Source organism: Coffea arabica, chromosome 8e, assembly GCF_036785885.1.
Source record: "Coffea arabica cultivar ET-39 chromosome 8e, Coffea Arabica ET-39 HiFi, whole genome shotgun sequence".
Classification (NCBI taxonomy): Eukaryota; Viridiplantae; Streptophyta; class Magnoliopsida; order Gentianales; family Rubiaceae; genus Coffea; species Coffea arabica.
Genome location: NC_092324.1, coordinates 52,831,171 through 52,854,087, shown reverse-complemented (window position 1 = coordinate 52,854,087; position 22,917 = coordinate 52,831,171). Strand labels below are relative to the sequence as shown.

Here is a 22,917-nt window from a genome sequence, read left to right as displayed (position 1 = left end):
TCTTTCGTTTTTGAGACGGGGAAAAAAAAGAAAAGAAAATTGGTTCCGATAGTGAATGGGTCTGGACTCTGGACTACGGTACATTGCAGCTTGGATCCATCCCCAACCCAAGACTGTTGCAGAACCAATTGGTTCCGATATCATTATTTTGTTTGGATAAAAGTTTATTTGGATGATTTATTTGAGATATTTACTGTAGCACTTTTTGTGATGTGATGTATGTGAGATAAAAAGGTGATTGGGAAGATAAAAAAGTGATTGGAATTTGTGAAAACAAATTTTGCAAACCAAATTATCTTTGTCCAAACAAACATGTCTTCTCAAACAATCTTCAACTGGCTCCATTTACATGTCTGCCTCTGGGGAACTTCTAATGAAGCTAGCAACCATGCGCGATGCGATCCAGATAAATTGCACACATAAATGTTTGCCATTCAAAAGAAGAGTACAGATGCTATTTGTCTAAAAGATTTAACAAATCAAATGAACATTTTCATAGGAAATCAGGATTTTCCCTCACTTCTAACATGTCCTTAAGTTCTGAGACGCTGCAAGATATAGAGTTACTACAATTAGCTAACACTCGCAAAAACATCCTCAAAAAGTTCAGGTGCACCAGAAAGTGGTGGTACAGGATCACCTACCAAGAAGGGGAGATGGGAAAGGTTTCGTGCTTGATAAGATCAAATGGATCTAAATATGCTTCAGTCGTCCTGCATGGCTATAACTTTGCTGCAGCACTGCAAATTGGAGGCTTTTTCCATCTTCCAGCATTCAGTCTACTTGATAACCATCCAATAAACATCTCCTGTAACTCCAAATACAGAGTCCAAGGGCCAAAACTGCAGACAAAGACAATTCCCCATAAAGTAATTTGTCTTTCTTCCAAACGCCTCTAAAAATGTTCAAACTTAATATAGAGGTCTAACAGGTTGAAATTTTGAAATGATCGACAAAGCAAACAGTATACCGACCTGGCACAAATATGAAACAAAGGAAACTATAAGGAAATGCACCAAGTAACCAACACTACACTAATTCTTTCTTTTTTGGCTCAAGAACTGGAGGGTCAACATCAATTCCCATATTAGCAGCAGTGCCTGCTATAATTCTCATTGCTGATTCAATAGTTGAACAATTCAGGTCTGGCAATTTCTCTTGAGCAATGCTCCTCAATTGATCAATAGTAACCTTCCCCACTTTCTCTCGCTTTGGGTCTTTGGAACCTTTATCCGCTCCTACATAATCAGTTTACAATAATAATAATAATCAAACTTTGGTAGCTCATACCTCTTGTATGTCAGAAAACAGATTGAAAAGGTCAAAAGCATACTATACAACCAAAACATATAGTCACAGCGTTAACTAAAAGTGTCAGATCCAGTTAAAAAATCACCATTTACCAGCTTCCCCCCCCCCCTTTTCCTTCTTTTTCTTGTTGTCAGACGCACAGCATAACATCCAATCTGAGAAACAGCACCCAAGCCAAGAAGGAATGGAGAAAACAATTTAATGAACGTCTCAAACTCATCTAGAAAGTTTCACCAAGTATATAGATATTAAATTGAAAGATTTTAATGAGTCACTGCCGTTATTGTACATCCCAATTTACGTTCATCCAATCCATTATACCCTTGTAAAATCTGTCAATGATGCATGATTCTGTCAATAATGCATGAAAACTTAAAGAGTACTCTTTTTATATGATGCATGATTCTGTCATACCCTTGTGCCGTTTATGATTCTTTAGCTGTAGGAACAATGCCGATGTAAGCTTGAGACTAACAAATAACGCACAGACAAAAACTCTTGGTATTTTTTTGTCATGTACGACAAACCTATTTCAGACTGCTTCCATTTTATTTTATTTTATTTTTAGGTTCAATACCATTTATTTCACTGCATGAGGATGGTCATGTGATCATTCAATAAGGCTCAGCTGACAAACATCTACAAGCCTTTTTTGTAAGCGCACAGAAATCATCCTTACAAAGCCTGTCAGCTCCATTTATTACACTCAGCAACCTAGAAAATTGAACTAAATCAACATCATACTTGTCTTGACAGTTTCTCAATCTACTAACTCTTATTGAGCTCAGGAAGTGAACCACAATACAAGCACATTTTAAGGATTATTCTCTCAGAGAGAGAACTGAAAGTTACCAAAGGCATAGTAAAATTGATGGGAATAATCATAATCTATACTTTCTCCACCTTAGAACAGCCTACTAGTAGCAGTCAGGAAAGTTCAGAATAATGAGGCAGATATGGTCCATCCATTGACATTCGTATCCTAAAATGCCAGATAATTTTACAACATATCATTCTTATGTTTCTTTTCCTCAGCTTAAATATATCCTCCTTTTGCCTTTTTCTGTTTCCCATGCCCTTAATTCCTTAGGCTGAGACTCGCATATAAAACATCTTCAGAAGGGGAGAAAACAAGAAAGGCTAAAGATCCTTGCTGAGAACATGAGTTCTCATTCAAGACTAAATTATCCCTTACCACAAATGCTTCCAGTAAACCATGCAGACAGCTAAGAAGGAATAAAAGTCATCATTGGTTAGTTCCTAAGCTCTAAAGTAGAGATGAGTAAAGTTGAATCTGTCTCCCAAAAAGGAAAGCATTGTAATGCGTTTATCATCTCAAAAGGAGATAATTACACAAATTAGAAGCCAGTAACAGCTAAAATACATAAAATAGAAGCCAATAATAGCTAAATCTGTAAGGTTCCTTATGCAAAGCTTGAAGCCAAATTTCAGCCAGCGAGACAGGAAAATGCCAGAGGCGCAGCAATTTGTCTTTCAGAAGTGTGTGGTCTCTTCACAAAAATAGTAGCAATATACATTCAAGGAAAAGAAAAAATTATTCATTAAGAAAAAAAGGGACCCAGGGACGGTAATTATCCTAGCGAATGTGCGAGTGGACATGAAAGCAGGAAAAAGTGAAATACCAGCAGCCTTCAATAGCAAAACTGAAGCAGGAGGAGTCTTCAAGATGAAAGTGAAGCTTTTATCCTGCAAAGGATCATAAAATTAAGCAAAGAGGACCTTATGGTACTACTTCGAAAATGAAACAGAAAGCAGTTGGATTTAGATAGAAGGAGGGGACTGACATCATAGACGGTTATCTCAACTGGGATAACAAAACCAGCTTTATCGGCAGTCCTGGCATTGTAATCCTTGCAGAAGGCCATGATGTTGACACCCTTAGAACCAAGAGCAGGCCCCACTGGAGGAGATGGGGTGGCCTTCCCTGCCTCCAGAGCCAGCTTAATAACCCCAGTCACTGCAGCAAGCACCCCAATGTGATTGTAGCCATTATAAAAACAAAAAACAAACCCAAAAAAGTTGAGAAATTTGGAGAAGTAAAATGAAAAGAGAGGAAAATTAAGCAAATAGTGGAGTAATAGAATCAAAAGGGAATACCTTTCTTGGGTTTACCGCCTGGCTTAGGCGGAGCCATGGAAATTACTCTGAGAGGCCTAGTAGCAGTTGAAGAAGATCGCTTGGTAAAGGGTTGTCCCTTGGCATGAAATTGGAGAGGGAAATTAGAGATGTTATGGTTTGAGGACAAACTGAGAGAAGATGGGAACGATGAGAGGTTTCTTGGCTTATTCTGTGAAGCAAGACTACTCAGAGGACTAGAATAAGTTGTACTAGCGCGTGACACAATAGCAGAAGAGGCCATTTTCTCGGATTTCCTGGTCGTATTATTTCCAAACAGAAGTAGAAGCAAGCAGGAGACAGGAAAAGATCTCGTTACAACTTCAACGGCAACAGGAGAGGAAGAGGGATGCCTGGAAGGAGAAAGCTATGATGGCTGATTTGATTGGGCAAACTCCCTCGAACTGCAACTGAGAGAGAGACGGAGACAGAGAGTTGTGGATAACATTCGTTACATAGGCTGATGCTCCGCCATCGGCCGACGTCGTTTACAGCCCTTGGTGGTTTGACTAAGGTCATGATACTGTTGGTCAAAAGCAAACTTTGGGTAGACCCGATTTAAGGGCGCTTTGGGAGTTGAGGATTTGAACGGAAGAGAAAGGGAAAGAAGAGAAAGCTTGATTCTCTTTTGTTTGGTAGTTTTAAATAGGAAAGAAAAGAAAGGAAATGGGAGGATGAATAGTGACCAAAATGTTTCCTCCCAAATTGGAAGGAAATGGAGAGAAAGTTTGGAGAAAGCTTGTTAATTTTTCTAAAATGCGAATTTTGTCCTTAAAAATGCATTGAACAACTATTTAATGACTTCCATATCCAAAATCATTCCACTAATTCTCAAACTCCCAAACAACATAATAATCTCTTCTCTTCTCTTCTCTTCTCTCATAACAAGCTTTCCATTCTTTTCTATCCTAAACTCCCAAACTAAGCCTAAAGATCCAATTATCCGGATTGTGTCATACCATTCGAAAAAATGATGTGACACAATTTAAATTATTAAATCTTTGCAAATCAGGTTTATTTAAGTGTGAGTTTTGTTTAAAAATATCCAAAACAATCTCCTTGTGCTTTGGATTAATGTGGGATGCAAACGTAATTCATTTAAATTGATGGAGAGTAAAATGGATGCAGATGAAATTCATTTAAATTGATGAAAAATATAAGGGTAAAAAGTGATTTATAAGGGTAAAAACGAAAATAAAAAGAAGAAGGGGAAAAGAAAAAAAGAAGGTCCTTTAGGAATATTTAAAGAATATGAAGGTAATTAGGAGGGAGTATTTTATATTTTACCCTAACTAGTAAGATCTTAGGAGGTGTTTGGTCATTGTTTGGGTATCAGCCATAAGCAACTTCGCCATGAATATATGTATTCATCATTCCCTTTTACGTGTTTGGTTTGGAATTAAAATGTGTTCCATTAAACCGATGAAATAATCACTTTGAAACACAAATCATAGGTTGAGAACGATAGGGAATAAATCCTTATCATTGCCATTAAACGATTTCCATATTTAGGATTGTTAGCAAATTGGATTTTGCGTATGACTTCACCTTAAAAAAAAAAATTTGAAAATCAAGAGATGCTTAAAAGATAAACACAAATATGTTGCGTACAGTAGCATTTTCCTTTCCAAGTTTGGAGCTACATAAACATGTTTACCTAAAGATCCATTAAGGTATCTTAAAAATAGGCCAGATATGGATCCATGAGTTCCAATCTATTTTGAATCCAATTTGAATAATATAAATGTCTACATGAGTAAATAATTCATATGGAGTAATTTATACCAAATCCACAAAATTTTCCTAAAATAAAAGAAAGGTCATACGACTTGAGTTTCTTTTCAATTCTATTGTTAATGTTTTACTAATTAAATTTGAGTGCATCTCAAAGATTAAATATCTGAAATGGAAACCTCTACTGTTCCATGATTTTAATGGAGCTTGAGAAACAAGCGCAGGGTCCTTTTGTTTCTCCTTTTGCTCTGAATTTTGCTCTTAGGCCCCAAGACCAGTAAGTTGGAGACAATGAGGGGGTATGTCATACCGTATCCGTATGTATGCGAAGTGCAAAGGGTAGTCATAAAAAATCGCCTTGACTTTGGTTGAGACTAAAGCTCAAAAAAAAAAGAAAAAAGAGTTTGGTTGAGACGACCACCAAGACGGCGGCTAAGGACTTCCATCCGTCAACGAATTTGATTCCATATCCCCGCGCGACAAAGGATTCCCTCCCTCGAGGCATTTTATTAGAGTGCTCGCAACAATCTGTCTTTTGAAACAGATAGTATATAGTAGTAGGAGTAATTGGGAAGGATTGTGTGCTGAAATATATTGAAAAGGTCCTTTCATTGGGATGAGAGAAAGGATAAGGTAGCGTAGCGCGAATGACAAGAGGTTTGCAAGTCCGGCCTCCCGCCGGGGGTGCGGTGAAGTGATGACTGATGAGTTCAGCAGCCGTAAAAGACAAACGAAAATGTGCAGAGGCATGGAAGTGTTTCATACCACTACAAACATGGGAATTACAAAAAAAATACTCCATTCAAAGGGCGTGGAGGTGGGGCTCAGGCTTGCCTTGTTTTTTTTGATTGTATCAAGTGGGAAGCGTGGGACGCCGTAACTCGTAAGCTATAGAATAGATCATAGATGATGGGTGGTGGGACTCTAGTTCTAGAAGACGGGAGAGGAATCCCCCAGGATTCTTGGATTGGGTGTCCCTTTCAGCTTGCGGCTCTCGATATGGCAAGCAAGCTCAACGCATGGGTAGATCTGATCATATAAGGTAATTATGTGGTATAAATTTTATCACATCACACAGTTAATTCTTAAAAGATGGTTGGTGTGATAAAATTTGGACGGACTGTTTGTCTTATTGAAATATATATTGCTAGTAGTATTAATCACTCCCTAATTTGGCGAAAAAACCATTATTATTAATTAGTGACGTGAATCAATTTGTTTGTTTTGGAAAGGGACGAAGATGAATCTACAAAATGAGTTCATTTCCATTAGGCAAAACGACCTCAGTACACCGGGATAGATGGCCCACAGCACTCACTTCAACCAAATAATCTACATATATACTCCCCCTTTTTTTATAACTGCCATCTAAGAAATTTGCTCTAATGTACTTTTATCTGTCGTTTTATTATTTCCATACAGTATTAATTATTTTTTCACAATTTTACCCTTTTATCTCTCTTTTCCAATACAGGGTTCTTAATTACTACTCCTAGTAATTATTGCATTGCTTTTAGCCTAATAAAACAGCACCATTTAGTACTCTAGTGAGAGAAAATATGGGTGAATTGGACAATTAATGAGGGTACAAAAGGAAAGTAGTGTACAAATTTAAGCAATGAAAAACTTTTCTTAATTGGTGTGCAAAACCTAAAACTTCAGTTATAAAAAAAGGGATGGAATATATACTAGTGGAAATACCCGTGACATTATTAAAAAAAATAAAAATAAAATGATGAACAAATAAAGGTGAAAAAATTGTACTAACACACACACACACACACACACAAATAACTAATTAATTGTCTTCCCCGCCCATCTCCTTATCGCTACTGCTATTACTTGCTTGCTGCATTTAGTGGAGCTTGGAATAATAATAACTCACACACACTCACGGTGGCAATTGTTTTGCTCTCGACGCTCTTCTCAGTTCGCCCCCAAGGCCCTAACCCAGAAATGATAAAAGGAAACCCCATTTTTTCCAGCTTCCCACCTCAAACGTAACTCCACTGGATTACGAGTGGTATAATTCCCTTCCCCCCCCCCCCCCCCCTGTCGTTACTCGTTAGCCATGGGTTTCCTCTTCCACGTCATCAGATTACCGACAGCCCTGACTGGAGCATTCATTCTAAACCTTTGGAGCCATCTCAAGTTGCTGGCCATGGGAGCACTCGCCCATCTGGGAATCTACAAACCACCCCCTGACCACCAACACCATTCCGCCGACGATTCCAACAATTACATCTTCATTTTCGATGAGGGCACCTGCCCATCCCTCGTCCCCATTCCCGTTCATGTCGTCGCCGCTGCCATCAAGACTAAAGTCCCTGTACTCCAATTTCAAGATTTTCTGCTTTTACAAGAAGTGCGAGAGCCAGAAGCAGAGGAAGAAGCGGAATCGTCAACCTCAGAAGATTTTGTTCCGCAGAAGATGTGCACCATCTGCCTAGACCCCGTAGATTTGAAGCACCAGGTGAGGCAGCTTTCCAGGTGCACCCATGTCTTCCACAGAGATTGCCTGGATACATGGGTCGATTCCGGTCAGGTTACTTGCCCGCTCTGTAGATCTCTATTGCTGCCGCCCAAGACCAATCTCACCAGATGCGCACTTGCCGCCCCCGCCCCCGCCGGAGATCCACCTCCATCCCCGCTCCAGGACAATGCTCCCTTAATCACCAGTTGACTTGTCTTTATTTCCTTTATATTCTTCTTGGCAATTTTAAATCTCTCTATTTCTTAGGCATCGTCCGCAGATGGGATGATGAGGTGGTTTGAGATCTGTAATTAATTGTTAGTGATGCCCCTTTTCCTTTTTCTATGCAAATACGTGCTCCGTTACTGCCTGCACCACCCATTTCAAAATGCTCTTGACAGCTAAGCTCCGGCGAAAAGATTTCTTCCCTTCACCCTCCGGGCCGCGGGAACTATTTTATGGGGTAGTTAAACTTTAGTTCCTATAATTTTGGCCGGTTCAATTAGTATAAACGAGTTATTTTTTTTAACAAAAATTTGGTGTTCAAATTTCTATTACTGATACGATCTGTAAAAATTCTCAGAAAAAGGTTTTAAAAAATAATGCATATGTATACTTACTTGGTGCATCTATTATGGCTTTTCAGTTTAATGTGACTAGTGGAAGACAAATAAGAATTTTTTGTCAGAGCCCAAAAAAAAAAAAAAAGAGATTTTTGTTGATCATAGCCGATGACGATTACACTCAAGGGAATGCCCTAATTCCATAGGAAGTAAAACAACTAATCTGGAGTAGTTTACTTGTTGCGTACCGGTTGCGTTCGTCTGTATTACCTTTCCCTACCATCTATTTTTTATTTTATTTTTTCAGTGGGAGAGTTGAGATTTGAAAAAACAAGGAACGAGAAAGGGGATCGAGATGGCAGTAGATCGCGTACGCTGAAAAATCCCTCCTACCAATTATTGACCCCCCTATACTTAAATTTTTTTTCCCATACTATTAGCTATCAGGTAACATTTTTAATTCTTGTTACTAAATCCTCTTATTTCGGATTTGAATTACCCATTAGGTATCCTTTACCCGCTATGTAAATAGTTCATGAAAAGATAATTTACTTTTATCAAACTAAAATTAATACATACATCATGTTAACTCAACACAACACATTAAATTTTAAATTTGGGTAGAACCATAAAACTTGCACGAGAGAAATTCAATATTTTGTGAAGTATAAAATTAACATTCTTCCAAAAAAAAAAAAGAGTCAAACAACTTTTTTCACATTTTCCAGTAAGGAATTATACATAAAACATGATAAATAACAGGATACAAAATAAATATATGTGCCAACTGAATAAAAACTACAGAGAATAAGCAAGCTCTATAGAATATATATGTATGTATGTGTGTGTGTACGTATATATGTATGTATGTAATAGGTATTGAATTTTAGAATTCTATCAGCAAATGCTATCGATTTATCCGTAGATAGCCATTCACCACTACTAAGTCCTAATGGATTATTCATTAATCTTCTAATTGTATTAACCATCAAGTCGCGTATATTTAGGGATCGAAATTTAATTTTAATGAATTATACATCGATTGTCTAATTGTATTAATCGTTGGGTCAAATACTTCTCATCAACAGTCTAATCATATTAATCATGGGGTCAAGTACTTCTGGGAATCAAATTTTACCCTCCTATTCGCTAGCATCTTTAAATGTGAATTAGAAACTAGAACTTCTAAGACTTAGGATCGCATGCCATATATTGGCATGATTAGACATTTCAAACTTTATCAGATTACGTCAATATTTTTGTTCAGTGAGCTCATCAACATACTAATGAAAAATTCAAATCGGCATATCAATGCTTTCTTCCTCAAATTGTTACGAGATATGTCAATAGTGAAAAAAATAGGTCAAAATCACGATAAAAATGAGAACGATTAACCAAATGACAAATTTAGTTCATTTAGTTTCAACTTTCGTGTATAAACTAACCGATAAATTCTATCCAATTCAATGAAGACATGTTCTGCAGTTAAGTTGCTAGTGCTGCACCTTCGCTTTCAATAGTGAGTTGTCACAAACATTGGGCCTTTTTTTAAGGAGCGACAAATGGACTTGGGTGGCCTGTGGGGTTTTATAATTTGGTCTGACTAATTTATGACTCCATGTGTATATGAAAAATTTTCATTGCAATTATTTGTTGAGGTGTTTTTAAAATTTAAAATTTTATTGAGATAGTTTTTAAGGATAAAAAAAAAAATATATATATATATATATATATATCACAGCACACCACCAACCATCATCCTTCCCCTTCTCCCACCTCCACTTCTTTTTTATCGTGACCTTTTGGTTATAGCCAAAAGTAGGAAAGGGAAGACGAGTCTAGCAGGAGCGTTGGCGTGAAAGGGAAGGAAGCAGGGTGATGGGTGAGGGGAGCGGAGGAGGGAGAAGGAGTTACAGAGAGGAGGAGCTAGAGGGAAGGGTAGGAGGGAGAGACAGGAAGAGGGAGGAGAGAAGAGAGGGGATGAATGGTGACGGTGGTGGGAAGAAGAAGAAAAAAGTGATAGAATTTATTTTTTATTTTTACTACTATATTTGAGATTGTGTATATTTTTTATGATATTTTTTAAATTTATTACTATAGACTTCATAAACAAAAATTGTTTGCAGAAAAAAAATCAAATTCAAGCAAAGCCAACGATTTGCCGTTTTCTTTTCCCTTTTATAGTCTATCCATACTCCACAGCTACAACCATAATCATGCAAAATACCCAAAAAAAAAAAAAAAAGTGTGTTGAAGAGTCATGGCAAACGATGATGCTTTCAAACGAATCGACCCTCGAAAGTGTCATGTCAGTTTGCTAAAGCCAAGGCACGAGTGACAGCATCGATCGTTTATGGTACTTTACCCATCTTTTTTCCAAAGTTATAAACCCGGTTTGGATTGAGAAAGGCGGACTGGAGACGAACGGCAACAGAGGAGAAGGTATATTGCGTAGTTACTAACTATCTATCACGTCATTTTTGACGTGAAGATTAATTAATAACTAATGCTGGAGAGCCAGGCGTCTGTTTTTTCTTGACTCATATATTTTGTCTTTGTTTTTTGGCAAGCAAAGACAAACTGAGGCCCCGTTTGAATTGCGATTTTTCTCAAACAAATTGTTACGTTTTTCTGTAAATGCATTTTTTTATTACCTTTATACCTTACATATATCAAATCGCTATAATAATTTTTCTACAAAAAATTCAGAAAAATACAATCCAAACAGGGACATTGCTGGCTAACAGCCTCACCATCCACCCTTCCAATATTCAAGCATATACATAGTTACAAGAATTTAACTAAAACAATTAAGTATTTTGCAATGCAGATGTCTCTCATAGATCTCGATTCATAGGTCCTAATTAATATCCAGCATATTGATGATCGAAGTCTCTACCGTGGGATACCTTCTGATAATTACGCTATATTACATCTGTTTTCAGTCTCCTCCTAGTTTCTCTTGTATCGTTATTGTCGATTGCACGACATGATGCAATGGATGCCTATCTCGTGGGCGAAGAAAGCTGCCAATACTCTTTGCAATTATTTGTTAATGGCATAAGTGGTCCGTATCTCTAAAATTGGTTGGTTTTTCTATATGTCACTGGCTAGATTAGATTATCTAGAGGCCCAATTTGAAGTTCTCCATAAAACAGAGGAGTAAGTTGATGAATAGTGCTTTGCATTTGTTTGGAAGGGCCAAAGCAGGTAATGCTAGCGCTGCATCATTTGACTGGAAACGTAGCCTGCAGTGGTATAAGCAAATCAGCGATAAGGATACAAGAGATTCACCGACGCTGTGGACGGAGAGGGTGATGGAGCCATTTGGCATGCAAGCTTTTGAACAGACGCTTGCGTCAGCAAGGTAAATTAATTGGTTGTAATACTAGTTGTTATGCATTATGCACGTAGTCATGCAAAGAATTATCAATTATGGTCAGGAAAAAAAAAAAAAAACCAGGCTTCTTGAATTTGGGATATAATGAAGTTGTTGCGGATGGCTGCAGTGACATGGAGAAGTAGGCAACTGGAATTTTGCTAGGTCGTTGGCATGGACTTTCGTCCAGAATTTTCGTCCTGGCGTGTAGTCGTACAGACATCTTATGAGAATTTTGATATAGTGAAAAAAATTAATTAATAAAAAAGTTCAAAAAGCATTGAGAAATGTAAACGGTTGCATGCTTGGTGATTGGTATTCGCATTATGAAGTTGAATGGGGCGGCCCTTTTTTTTTTTTTTTTTTTTTTTCAATATCATTGATCGTGAGAAGATTTTTTGTGTCGTAAGTAGTTCCGGTGCAGGGCAAGGGTTGGGCGGTGACTCGTCTATATAGATTCTCCAAAATTCTTGGTGATAGAATAGCTTCGGGAGAGAAGAAAGGGGTTGGAACTTTGGGAAAGTGAAGAGGAGTTGCCATGTACTACTACATTTGTTTGGGCTTTAATACTTGCATTATGTAAAGTGAAAATTTGATGGAAACAGCCATGCAACGTTATTAGTTTAAATACTAATAGTATCCATACTCAAATGCATCTGAATTAATCGACGGTTTAATTATTTTATATAAAAAAAAGCGTAGAGAGATTATATGGAGAAATATAAAAAAAAAAAGAAGAAAAATCACAAGACAGTACAGTAGATATTTATATAAATCATGAGAGAGTTACGTGATATTAAAATTTTATCACATATATTTAGTATAGATGCCATAATTAATTGTGCATTCAATTTATTTTTCACACTACATAAAACCAACAAGGGAGAAATATGATACCGTTCTTGGACGGCTGGGAAAGTCTTGGGTCGGTTGGGTGCAATGGAACGGAATTGATCAATGATGCGCGCGCGCGCTAAGTCATTTGCGATACATGTTATTCAGACGGGGTATAAAAATGAGGAAAACGTTTTTAGTGGAAATTTGCGCCGCTATCCTTGCCATCCCCAAAGGTCACAGCCACAGGAGTGGGAAACAAACAGCTGGTAATTCTAACTCAGAGACGAAAAAAGTTGGGGGATGGAAGTCATGGAAGAGAGGAGGGTTCATGTTTTGACTTTTTAGAGCAAGGTCGCTTTGTTTGATTAAACACATAGAGGAAAAGTACAAGATGAAAAAGAAAGATAAAAAGGCTGAGCAGTAATTCAATTTACCCACCTAAGCGAGTTTTTCTTCTCTTTTTTTTTTTAAACAAAAATTTCTACTGTCTTTGGGGTTGGTTGATTGCTTTGCCTTAGAAACAAAAAGCATAACAGGAGTTTGTATTCAAAGCTGCCTCCTGCTATATATATATATATATATATATATATATATATATAATAGAAAATAATTCAAAGAAGAGAAGAAGGACTGACAGAACAGAAAGTGTGGCGCGTTGAAGGGGAAAACTTTTGGATGTGAAGAATTCCAAATACTCGGTTCTAACTAATACAACTAACTCGTAGTGGTAAGCTTCTAATCTTCAAGTAGTACGCGCCAGACCGGACGTCTGTATTGAATTACTCCATACGGCAATTGCACACGTGGTCCACGACGAGACGACCACAGCATTCCAGGGCTGACCCAGTTATTTTATTAATTGAACGTGCTTCGGAACGTTTCTGTTCATTTTATTTAAATTTGATGCGTTTTTACGCATAGTACTTTCTATCAAGAAATTTTTTCTTTTGTTCTACTTTTGCCCTCAATCACGTGATGGTCAAAATAAAAAGTAAGAAAGTAATTCTATTATATTCGTGTTTATACATCATTAATAAAGAGCATTGGAAAACTTTAACTCTCTTTATCTTGAAATCAATTGAAATCCTTGTTACCACTATGTTAGTGACAATTCGGTGTCACTCCTATAATTTTATCAATTGTTCAATTAATTTTTAAATTATCACGTAATATTTTATTTTAAATTAAATTAACTGGACACTTGATATTATACGATGACGACGGAGGAGTGGCATTGAATTGTTAAAATCTGATTTTATCTTGAAATGCGTCCTGCTCCTACCGTCTCGTCACATCACAAGGATGTGAAACACATCATAGTATCTATATTTATATGTATATTCATCACGTTGTTGGCTTTTACTTAGGCCATGCTTGGATTGCTTGTTTTCGTCGAAAAATATTGTCATTTTTCGTGATCATATTTTTCTATTACCTTTTTCCCTCACATATATCAAATCGCTGCAATATTTTTTTCATGAAAAATGATGGAAAATGCAATCCAAACACAATTACATTTTTTTTTTCTTTCAGTTGTCACCACCGGCCTTGACGAATGAATCATTCAGGGCAGCAGCCAAGCAAAGCAAAGAGGTCCCAAAGTGAAAGCGAACTCCCACCCAAACCCAACCAAACCAATTAGTAGTAGTACCATTTACCAAATACCAAAGAATTTGTATGCGTGTTTGGTCCCAGTGACGTTACTCCGAAAAAGGCCTAATCAAAATCCAGAAATTGAACGTGAAACATGAGGGCGCAGCACCTGCCGCCCATCCAACAATCATCATCAAACACTACAGTAGTGTATGTACTCCGCGGCTCCAATTCCCTCGCCGTCCACTCAAAACACCAACAAAGCTGCTCTATATATCTATATATATTTGTGTCAATTTCTCTTTTTTACAAAGCTGCTACTAAGAACACAATCCCCTCCCCAACACCAACACATCTTTAATAAAATTCCGCAAATACTACTGCTGCTACCACACTCCTTACAAACTGCTTCCCCATAATAATAATAATAATAATAATAATCCCACCAGGCACCACCCCCACAAACATATACACTTTATATTTTATTAATTTATTTGTTATCCTTAACCTGCGTCCTGGAATATTTCCTCCTCCACAGCCCCAACCCTTTCAAATCCAAACACAAAAACAAAACTATTTCGCTGCTTCAGCAAAACAACAAGCTCACAGTGTAGTTTTTACTCTTGCAGTTAAGTTAGTAGTATTTTTTTTTTTAATTTTATTATTACTACTACTTATCTACCAATAGCGAAAGAAAAGAACACCAACACAATACATGTGAAGTAGGAACAAAAATCCGCGGGTGGGGCATGGGGAATCCCGACTACGCGTCTCCCTACCTCTAAAGTCTAATCCCTGACATCCTTATCCTCCCTAGACCTTCTTCGACGCCACACCCCCATAGATGATAGAACGACCCCCAGCTCCTTGTCTCCTTTTGCGGTAGTATTCATTTTCCCCCCCTTTCTTCGTCTTTTCCTTTTATCCCCGATTATTACTACTGTTTGCTCAAAATCCCATATATCTCTTCATTCATTTCTTCGCGCTCTCTCCCCCAGCTCACTCCTCCTCTTTCTACATCCTTTTTTGCTTCCCCTGTTCTGTCTGTAAATTTTTCATTCTCTGTGTACCTTTTATCTTCTTCATTTTTTTTTGGTCTCTCTCTTTTTGACAAACCCTCGACTCATCGCTGTGCTTCAAGGCTGCACCTTCTGCGATTGAATCGAGGGGGTTTTTTTTTTCCTTTTTTTTTCAAGCTTTTAATTTAGACGTTTATAGAAGAATTCCTCAGTTCCTGATTCAAGAGAGAGAGTGAGTTGTTTATAGTATCATTAAATCCATTATAGAATGGTTTTGGTATCGGCTTTATTGGAGATATTTCAAGGGCCCTCCTTCTCCATCTTGGATGTCATAACGCAGCTGATGATGTTTGCGGCTCCTCTTTGGATTGCGGTTTTGGTTGGGGTTTTAGTGGGCTGGACATGGAAGCCCACGTGGGCTAATTTCAACGGCGACTTTTCTGTTTCTGCGAGTGTGTCCTCCAGCTCCTCTACTTCCTTTTCTTCTATACGTGGGATGGTCGTGCAACACTTGTCAGGTTTCGTTCCGAGCTTCAATTCGTTCAAAATACTTCAACTGCACAGCTGCATTCCTGGCGTCTCTGCTGATGATGGGTTTGACAAACACAATCCCCCCGCTTTGCCTTCTTCTTCAAGCTCACCTCCTAGGTTGGTTGGTTGGTCGAAATATCTTGTTGCTGTTATACAAGTGTATTTCTTTGAATTTCTAAATTGTTCTACGTTGCTGTGGCCCTGCTTGTCAAACGCGAGCAAACAAATTAAGTGTGATCATCTAGTCTTTATTTTGCATAAAGTCTCCAATTACAATAGTCGCAATTCCATTTGTTCAGTTCATCAAATGTAGAAAAGTCCAGTCTTGTGAATGAGGATGACCTTAAGCACATTTGCCTGCTCACTAAGGAGAAAGACGGTGGCCCTTCTTGGGTTCAGATGATGAATCGGTCTAATGATAATATGAGCTACGAAGCTTGGCGGAGGGATCCTGAGGTAGTTATTTCTTTAAAGTTTTCAGCTTTGAGAATTCAATCCTGTTTCTGGAAGTTGATTTGTGATTGTACTTTCCTGAATGTATCCAATTGACTGCATCTGTCTTTTCTAGACTGGACCACCGCAGTACCGCACTAGAACTGTGTATGAGAATGCTACTCCCGAACTGGTGAGGGATTTTTTTTGGGACGATGAGTTTAGGCTCAAATGGGATGACATGCTCTCACACGCTGAAACTTTGGAAGATTGTCCTACCACTGGAACCATGGTGGTCCAGTGGGTTCGTAAGGTAAGGAGGTGTATTTAACTATTTATAGTCTTCTTCCTTCGTGTTTTTTGGTCGCGGCGGTATTTTGGCCACTTATATAACCCCATTCTTCTTTTCTTGTGCAGTTTCCTTTCTTTTGTAGTGACAGAGAGTACATCATGGGCCGGCGGATTTGGAGATCGGGAAATACATACTATTGCGTGACAAAGGTAGGGGGAGAAATGTTCATCTTTGAAATTAAAGAATAAATGACTTCTCATGCATCTAGTTTGGCTGAATCTACGTGTGTGGTACTGCCTGATAGTTTGTCGTATGTGCAGGAATATTTGGATGTCTGTTGTTATTGTATAGGGAAGAAATTTGATTAATCTGTTTGTGGGATGGGAAACATCAATTGTATTCAAGCAACACAAAACTAGATATTAATCCTTTGGCCTTTCTCTTCTCCTTTTCTGCGCTCCACTTTTACCCCCTTATTCTTATCAATTGTGAGATAAGACTAGCGGAATGTCTTCTACTAGAAGTGGGGATTTTGAATTTTACAGCAGCATTACCAATAGAGCTTTCAAGTTTATTCCATGCAATAGTCAAGGAACAGGTAGAGGTTTAGAAAATTGACTAAAACAGGTTAATGAATTGACTTGTCTATCAGATGACTAGGATTCTGGTTGAAAAAAGGGATATTGAGCTCTGGAGCTGCTTTAAACTATTCTGGGGGTCAAAAGCATTGTATGACTTTTGCTCCTAAAATCTGCTGGTGACAAAGAGCAGACTAATGAATAGGCATGGATCAATCTCCAATTTTCATGGTTAATGTCTTGACTGTCTCTGGTTTTAGATGGCTTGCTTCACTGAGTATTTTGATTGTGTATTCTTTGGTTCTTGTTATGGTTCCTTGTTCCCTACTACCGTGCACCTTTAGATCCTTCTTTCTCTGAATGACACTCTCAAGGTTGAGTTTTTAGTGCGTTACACGGTTTGAATGAAGTGATTGGGAGGAAAGAGAGAAGAGCACAAAGGATTTGGACTTTCAACTTGAATTGATTCAGACGAAAGAAATCTGAGAATTATAGGGTAAAGCCAAAGATAGGTCAAAGCCACTAAAGCTTGAATCTTTGTTACGGTCCACAATTTGGTGTAAATGGTAGGACATGAAAATCATTCATTGAGACTATATTTTGTTCATAAAAACCTTTTGTCTTCTCATCTCTTCTCCTTTTTTCCCAAGAGCATCGGACACATTTCATTTCCCCTTAACATAAATATAGAATACTGTTGTGTGGTTATAGACCAGACATACTATTTAGGTTACATCTCTGTTGTTGCCTTCGGCCATGTGAAAGCCAGCATTTGGTATATAGGGGTATTATTTTTGTATTTCTACTTGTATATTGCTGATAGAGATTTTCGTTCTGTCTATATGGAACTGTTTGAGGCTAAAGAAGGGGACTGAAGATAGAAATGTTGGTATCTTTCATCTCTATTTTGTTTCTTGATTTGGCCTTTGGGTTCTTCACTTATCATGTTTCTGTGTATTCTATTCTTGTGATCTGGTGGAAAAAACACATGTATTATTAGAAACCAGTGGTATCGATGCCTGCACACATGCATACAGAGTGTTACTCTTAGTAGGCAAGCTACAATAGTGTGCTGCAAGTTGTTCTTATTTCAATGGTAAAAGTGAACTCTTTGCAGTGCTGGACTTTTCCTATCAGTAATTCGAGTCCCATAAATTGACCCTTGTGACTGCTTTCTCCGAAGGTGTCCTTGGACCTATATCGTTGGGGTTGTTGCATTCATACACTGATTTTTTTATGTTAATATGTGTCTTCTATACATCATTTTAGGACATGTTCATGCTTATATCTGTCACTGGAATAATTGGAGTATGTCTCTCTACATTTCAGGGTGTGCCAAACTCCACTATTCCACGCCGTCAAAAACCAAGACGTGTTGATTTATACTATTCCAGTTGGTGCATCCGTGCAGGTAGTCAGTTTGACTTGTTGGTTTTAGAAACTGATTCGATGGTATTGGCAGGATGCCAGTAATGTAATATTGTAGAAGTGTAACAGCTTTACATTTGTCTGCTAAAATTAATCACAAATTCTTTTCCATCTACAATTCCAAAATTGAATTGTTTGTTTGAAGATCTTTAGCAAGTGAGTTTGCCATAGATGTGGAAGATTGTTTAACCCCTTTGGAACTTAGAGGCTTGTTTTTGAATTCATAACAACTAATTCACGTTTTGAAACTTGAATTTGTAACAGTTGAATCCAGGAGAGGTGACCAGCTGACTGCGTGCGAGGTGTTGCTTTTTCATCATGAGGACATGGGTATCCCTTGGGAGATTGCAAAACTTGGCGTGCGACAAGGCATGTGGGGTGCTGTCAAAAAAATTGACCCCGCTTTACGTGCATATCAGAAGCAAAGAGCATCTGGAGTGCCACTTTCGCGCTGTGCGTTCTTGGCTCAGATCAATTCAAAAGTTAGCGTGGACTACCTGAGGTGGTTGGAGAGCACGAGCAGTTTGTCTGAGGTTGAAACTCTGGCATCACCAGAGAAGCCATCTGGGAGGAACCTGCCCAAGTACTTAGTTGTTGGTGGGGCGATTGCCCTTGCCTGCACTCTAGACCGTGGGCTTTTGACAAAAGCAGTCATATTTGGAGTTGCTAGAAGGTTTGTAAAGATGGGTAAGCAGTTGTGATGTCGAGCCGGTGCACGTGGAAGATTGTTTTCTGAGGGCGTTACTGCTGCTCCTCAACGGAGGGTATCGGATTGCGAGGGTTGTGGGGAAGGTGTTAAACATTCCCTGTCTGTAACAGAGCCAGAAGAACAGGTCGGGAGAAGAGAGACAGAGAATAGGTTGCATGGTTAATGTTCTTTGAAATGTCAATACATGCATGGTTGAAGTATCTGCTGATTGCACCGGAAGTTTCACCTTCCTCCATTGATCCTTTCGCTTAACCTCAGCCATTTGTTTCTACTTTTATTTATGTACTACTAGACACTGTATTTTTTGTCTCCCAAGAACATTGCAGAAATAATAATAATAATAAATCTAATTGGCCCGCAATTGTTTTAGGTTTTTTCTCCTCATCGTCTCTCTTCCCACTTCTCGTCACCACCGAAGAAAAGCTAGCAATTGCTGCAAGTTAACTTTTACCTCGTTTCTGTTTTAGAGCTTTTCCTTTGTCGGAGCTTTTCCTCCATTCTCCCCTCTTTTGATGGGAAAATTGGTTGGTATTGAAATAATGAGCCATTTGCAAATTATTCTCATAGTACTTACTGTGATATGATTTAAATTCGAGAGATCCGTGTGGGCCCAATTGGGGATGGATGGAGGATGACAAAAACAATCAATAGCACTAGCAGCAGTGAGGGAAGGGGCGGTTTTGGGTATTTTATGGCTTTTTCTGAAAAACCTGAGGAAGTGGTGGTATTATCATATGTCAAACTGATTCACCATGCGCGTCTGCATAAAAAAACACGAGAGAGCCTTCCAAGTTCAAGGATCTTAAGCTGAGACTCAATCCAGAGTTGAAGAAGAAGGAGCGTGTCACACGTGACCGGAGTTCATTGAATGCATCATCCGGAGTTCATACGAAATCATTTCAGGTTTGATTATATATAGCTAGTTTGGCTTTTTTGCAGGAAGATTAGGTGTTCAAACGGTACAAGGTAGAGCTGTCTGTCTTTAAACAACAAACTATTCCTCAAATCTAAATTACCCCAATACTGGATGTGGGCATTAATTAATAATAAATATAGGATTCATGCATATGGGCCGGGGCGGAGCAGAACCAATATTAGGTGATTACTCAAGTTACAAATAGGAAAGCGTGGGATTTGTACCCAACCAGCGAGTCATCCAACCAGCGGTCAAAAGCCACCCGATTTTTTTTTTTTTTTTTTTTTTTTAAATGTTTGAAGAAAAAAGTTGCCCACAGAAAAATTAGAATAATTTTTGTATGTTGTATGCATCTTAAAAATCAATTTTTGCATTGATGCCATACATTAATAACTGCTAATTTAAAAAAGTTTTATACTGACACTATATAAAAATTTAATCCAAAAATTTATAGTAGTACATTTATCCCGCGGAAAATATTCTCCAGCAGCGGCAGGCCAGTGCGAGATCCGGTGGGGGAGTTCGTCGGATTCTTCCAATCCGGTCAAATTAAATTTCGCATTGGGGATTTGAAAGTCCCATAAAAATCAGACGGCTGGGAGAGATGAAAGGCTCATCATGCGCTCTCGTTGTGTGCGTTCTCTCCGCTTCCACGGTGGCCCTCTCCTCCTCCTCAGGTGACCGCCACCTCACCTTTGCCACCCCTTGTCCCAATCAGGTATTGATATATATTTGTCTATGTTATTATTGTTGAATTTGTTGGTTAATTGATTTTCACTTTGAATCTTTGCGCCCTAAGAGATCCTCTGTGATTATTTAACGAAAACAAAATTAAGAAATGGATATCTTCTGGAGCAGGAATTTTCACAATCCTCTGCCTCTTCTCCGGCGGGGAATGAGAGGGGAAAGAATTGGGGGCCGAAGGCAAGTCGAGAAAAGGAGGATTTTGCTCCAAGATTCGATGGGTTGAGGTTCATTGAGACTTTGGTCACGGCCCACAGGTGAAAGCTGCCGAAATGGTGAGGCATTTGTGTCAAGGAAATGGTGGTATCAGTTCTTTAAGATTTCATTGTTTTAAAATTCATACATAAAAGAGAAACCCATAATTTACCTTTGATTTTGAATTTTTTTTCTATATTGTGATTCGGGATTGATGAGTGACACTTTTTTTTTTTTGTCTCTTTTGTCTGAGATGTGATGTAATCTCTTTTTATGTGATTTTAGCTAGAAGTTTTTTTCCCTTTTTTTGGTCAACCGCAACTTTCTATTCTAACTTATATTAAGGAAGGGTCCGACTGTACTAAGGAGGGGTTAGAGGGAGAGGATTCCACTTCTAGATCAACGATGTGCATTATTGCATACTCTTTGAATTTTACTATAGATGCAAATATTTGAACCCCTAGATCTGCATGTTATGTTATGTTTCACCACGTGGCCAACTCACATAATAAAAATTGAATTATTTCATTTTTCACGTATGCCACATGAAAAGGATATCTTAATCTTATTACTGTACTAGTACTAATTGATTGGATACAGTAGTGTTTAATTTTTACCTTTGGTAAAGGATCAGTTTTCGGTAGGAAGAGGCCATCAGCTATATGCTTTGTATGCAGTTTGTTAAGGATCAATTATTCAAATGAACTGTTTCCTTTGTACGAGTTGGAGACACTGAGCAGGCAGGAGGGGCTGCTATCTAAGCATCCACTCATGTATCTACCAGTTTCTCAAATTTATCCAAGCTTGTCCTTCCAAGGGCCACTGCTTGTTTTTGTCATTCTTTTCTTGGCTCTTGCATTAGCACAGAGGAGGAAACCTGTTTATTGATTTACTACTACTTTTTTCCGTTGGGGGTGGGGTACAGACGGTGGGAGGTATATGATATCTAGCTGTTTGCCATTCCTTTCTGCAACCAATGATTTTACTGCTGAATCAACTTTCAACATATTAATGACCACGAACACGAACGAAAAATGGACGAAGACAATCGCCCCCTAACTTGAAGGTTTAGGAGCAAAGGGAAATTTGGAAGGAAATCAAAGGTGAAAGTGCGGTTCACCCATTGTATTAGACACGAGAAGGTATTGATGGGTCGATGGTACTACTTGTACTGATCATGCTCTCTCAAGTCAAGTAAAATTTTGGATTGTGGTTTTTTTTTTTTTTTTTTTTCTCATCTCTGCTTATATATAGCAGTTTTTTTTTATGTGATTGCTAAGTGCAAAATATGGATTGAATAGTAAAATATGGCAGATCCGGTGCAGTTGGCTTATCAAATTTTCAAAACCTGTTTTCCCAGTGAAACCGTTGGTTCCCAAAACAAGCAGATATCGATCAGAGTCTGGAGCTTTTGTGATTCGAACCGCATATCATAATCTATAATGGTACTGAATCTTTAATTCAAGCACCGTATAACCGGTTACTGGTTGCCATTCAAATACATTTTGATTGCAAAAGCAAATCTCTTTTTTATTGTTAGTAATGTAGTAGTAAAATAAATCTGTTTCTAAATGAAGACCACTTGTTCATGCGTGTGTCAATAACGATAATGTATAGGGACAACTAGCGGAGCCAGAATTGATTGCCTTTACTAGGCCCTCACTTTTGACCGTTACGGAGAAATGTTGCAAATTGATATGCTGCCATTCCAGTGGAAGTTTTTGGAAAAAACTTTTGATTCATCAACTTGTACGATGCAACAGGTTGTGTAAACGATACCACAAATCTCAAAGGCGCAATGTTTTGCCACAATCAGGAGGCCGTGTATTGGCCGCTGACGGTTACTCGTGTGAAAGATGCATTTGAGATTGGTTTCCACAAAATCTAGCAAGTGGCCATGTAGTAGGCAAATAAAATAATACGTCTCAATCGATCGCTGCAAGTTTCTCTTATGTTTTTTGTTGGCCTTTCTTTCTCATACCATCATCACGTAGCTGTTGTATGGTGAGATTTGAGAATGGGGGATGCCAGCCAAGCCATGGCACCG

General features: G+C 38.3%; 2 protein-coding genes and 1 long non-coding RNA gene across 3 annotated transcripts; 2 read left to right on the top strand and 1 right to left on the bottom strand.

Moving 5' to 3' along the window:
- Positions 1-407: 407 nt before the first annotated feature.
- Positions 408-3,874, bottom strand: LOC113703820 (large ribosomal subunit protein uL11c-like). The gene is made up of 5 exons (XM_072060719.1): positions 3,430-3,874; positions 3,117-3,289; positions 2,955-3,018; positions 975-1,238; positions 408-842 (listed from the first exon to the last, which is right to left on the bottom strand). The coding sequence occupies exons 1-4, from the start codon at positions 3,689-3,691 to the stop codon at positions 1,030-1,032; spliced, it is 708 nt and encodes a 235-aa protein (XP_071916820.1). The 5' UTR covers positions 3,692-3,874; the 3' UTR covers positions 408-842; positions 975-1,029.
- Positions 3,875-14,877: 11,003 nt separating this feature from the next.
- LOC113705037 (uncharacterized) lies at positions 14,878-19,376 on the top strand. Its single transcript, XM_027226901.2, has 6 exons — positions 14,878-15,693; positions 15,876-16,032; positions 16,145-16,321; positions 16,426-16,509; positions 18,208-18,289; positions 18,571-19,376. The coding sequence occupies exons 1-6, from the start codon at positions 15,314-15,316 to the stop codon at positions 19,005-19,007; spliced, it is 1,317 nt and encodes a 438-aa protein (XP_027082702.1). The 5' UTR covers positions 14,878-15,313; the 3' UTR covers positions 19,008-19,376.
- A 371-nt stretch (positions 19,377-19,747) lies between these two features.
- Positions 19,748-21,171, top strand: LOC113704343 (uncharacterized). The gene is made up of 3 exons (XR_003451691.2): positions 19,748-19,918; positions 20,419-20,649; positions 20,790-21,171. It is a non-coding gene; the product is annotated as an uncharacterized lncRNA (long non-coding RNA).
- The last annotated feature ends 1,746 nt before the right edge of the window (positions 21,172-22,917 follow it).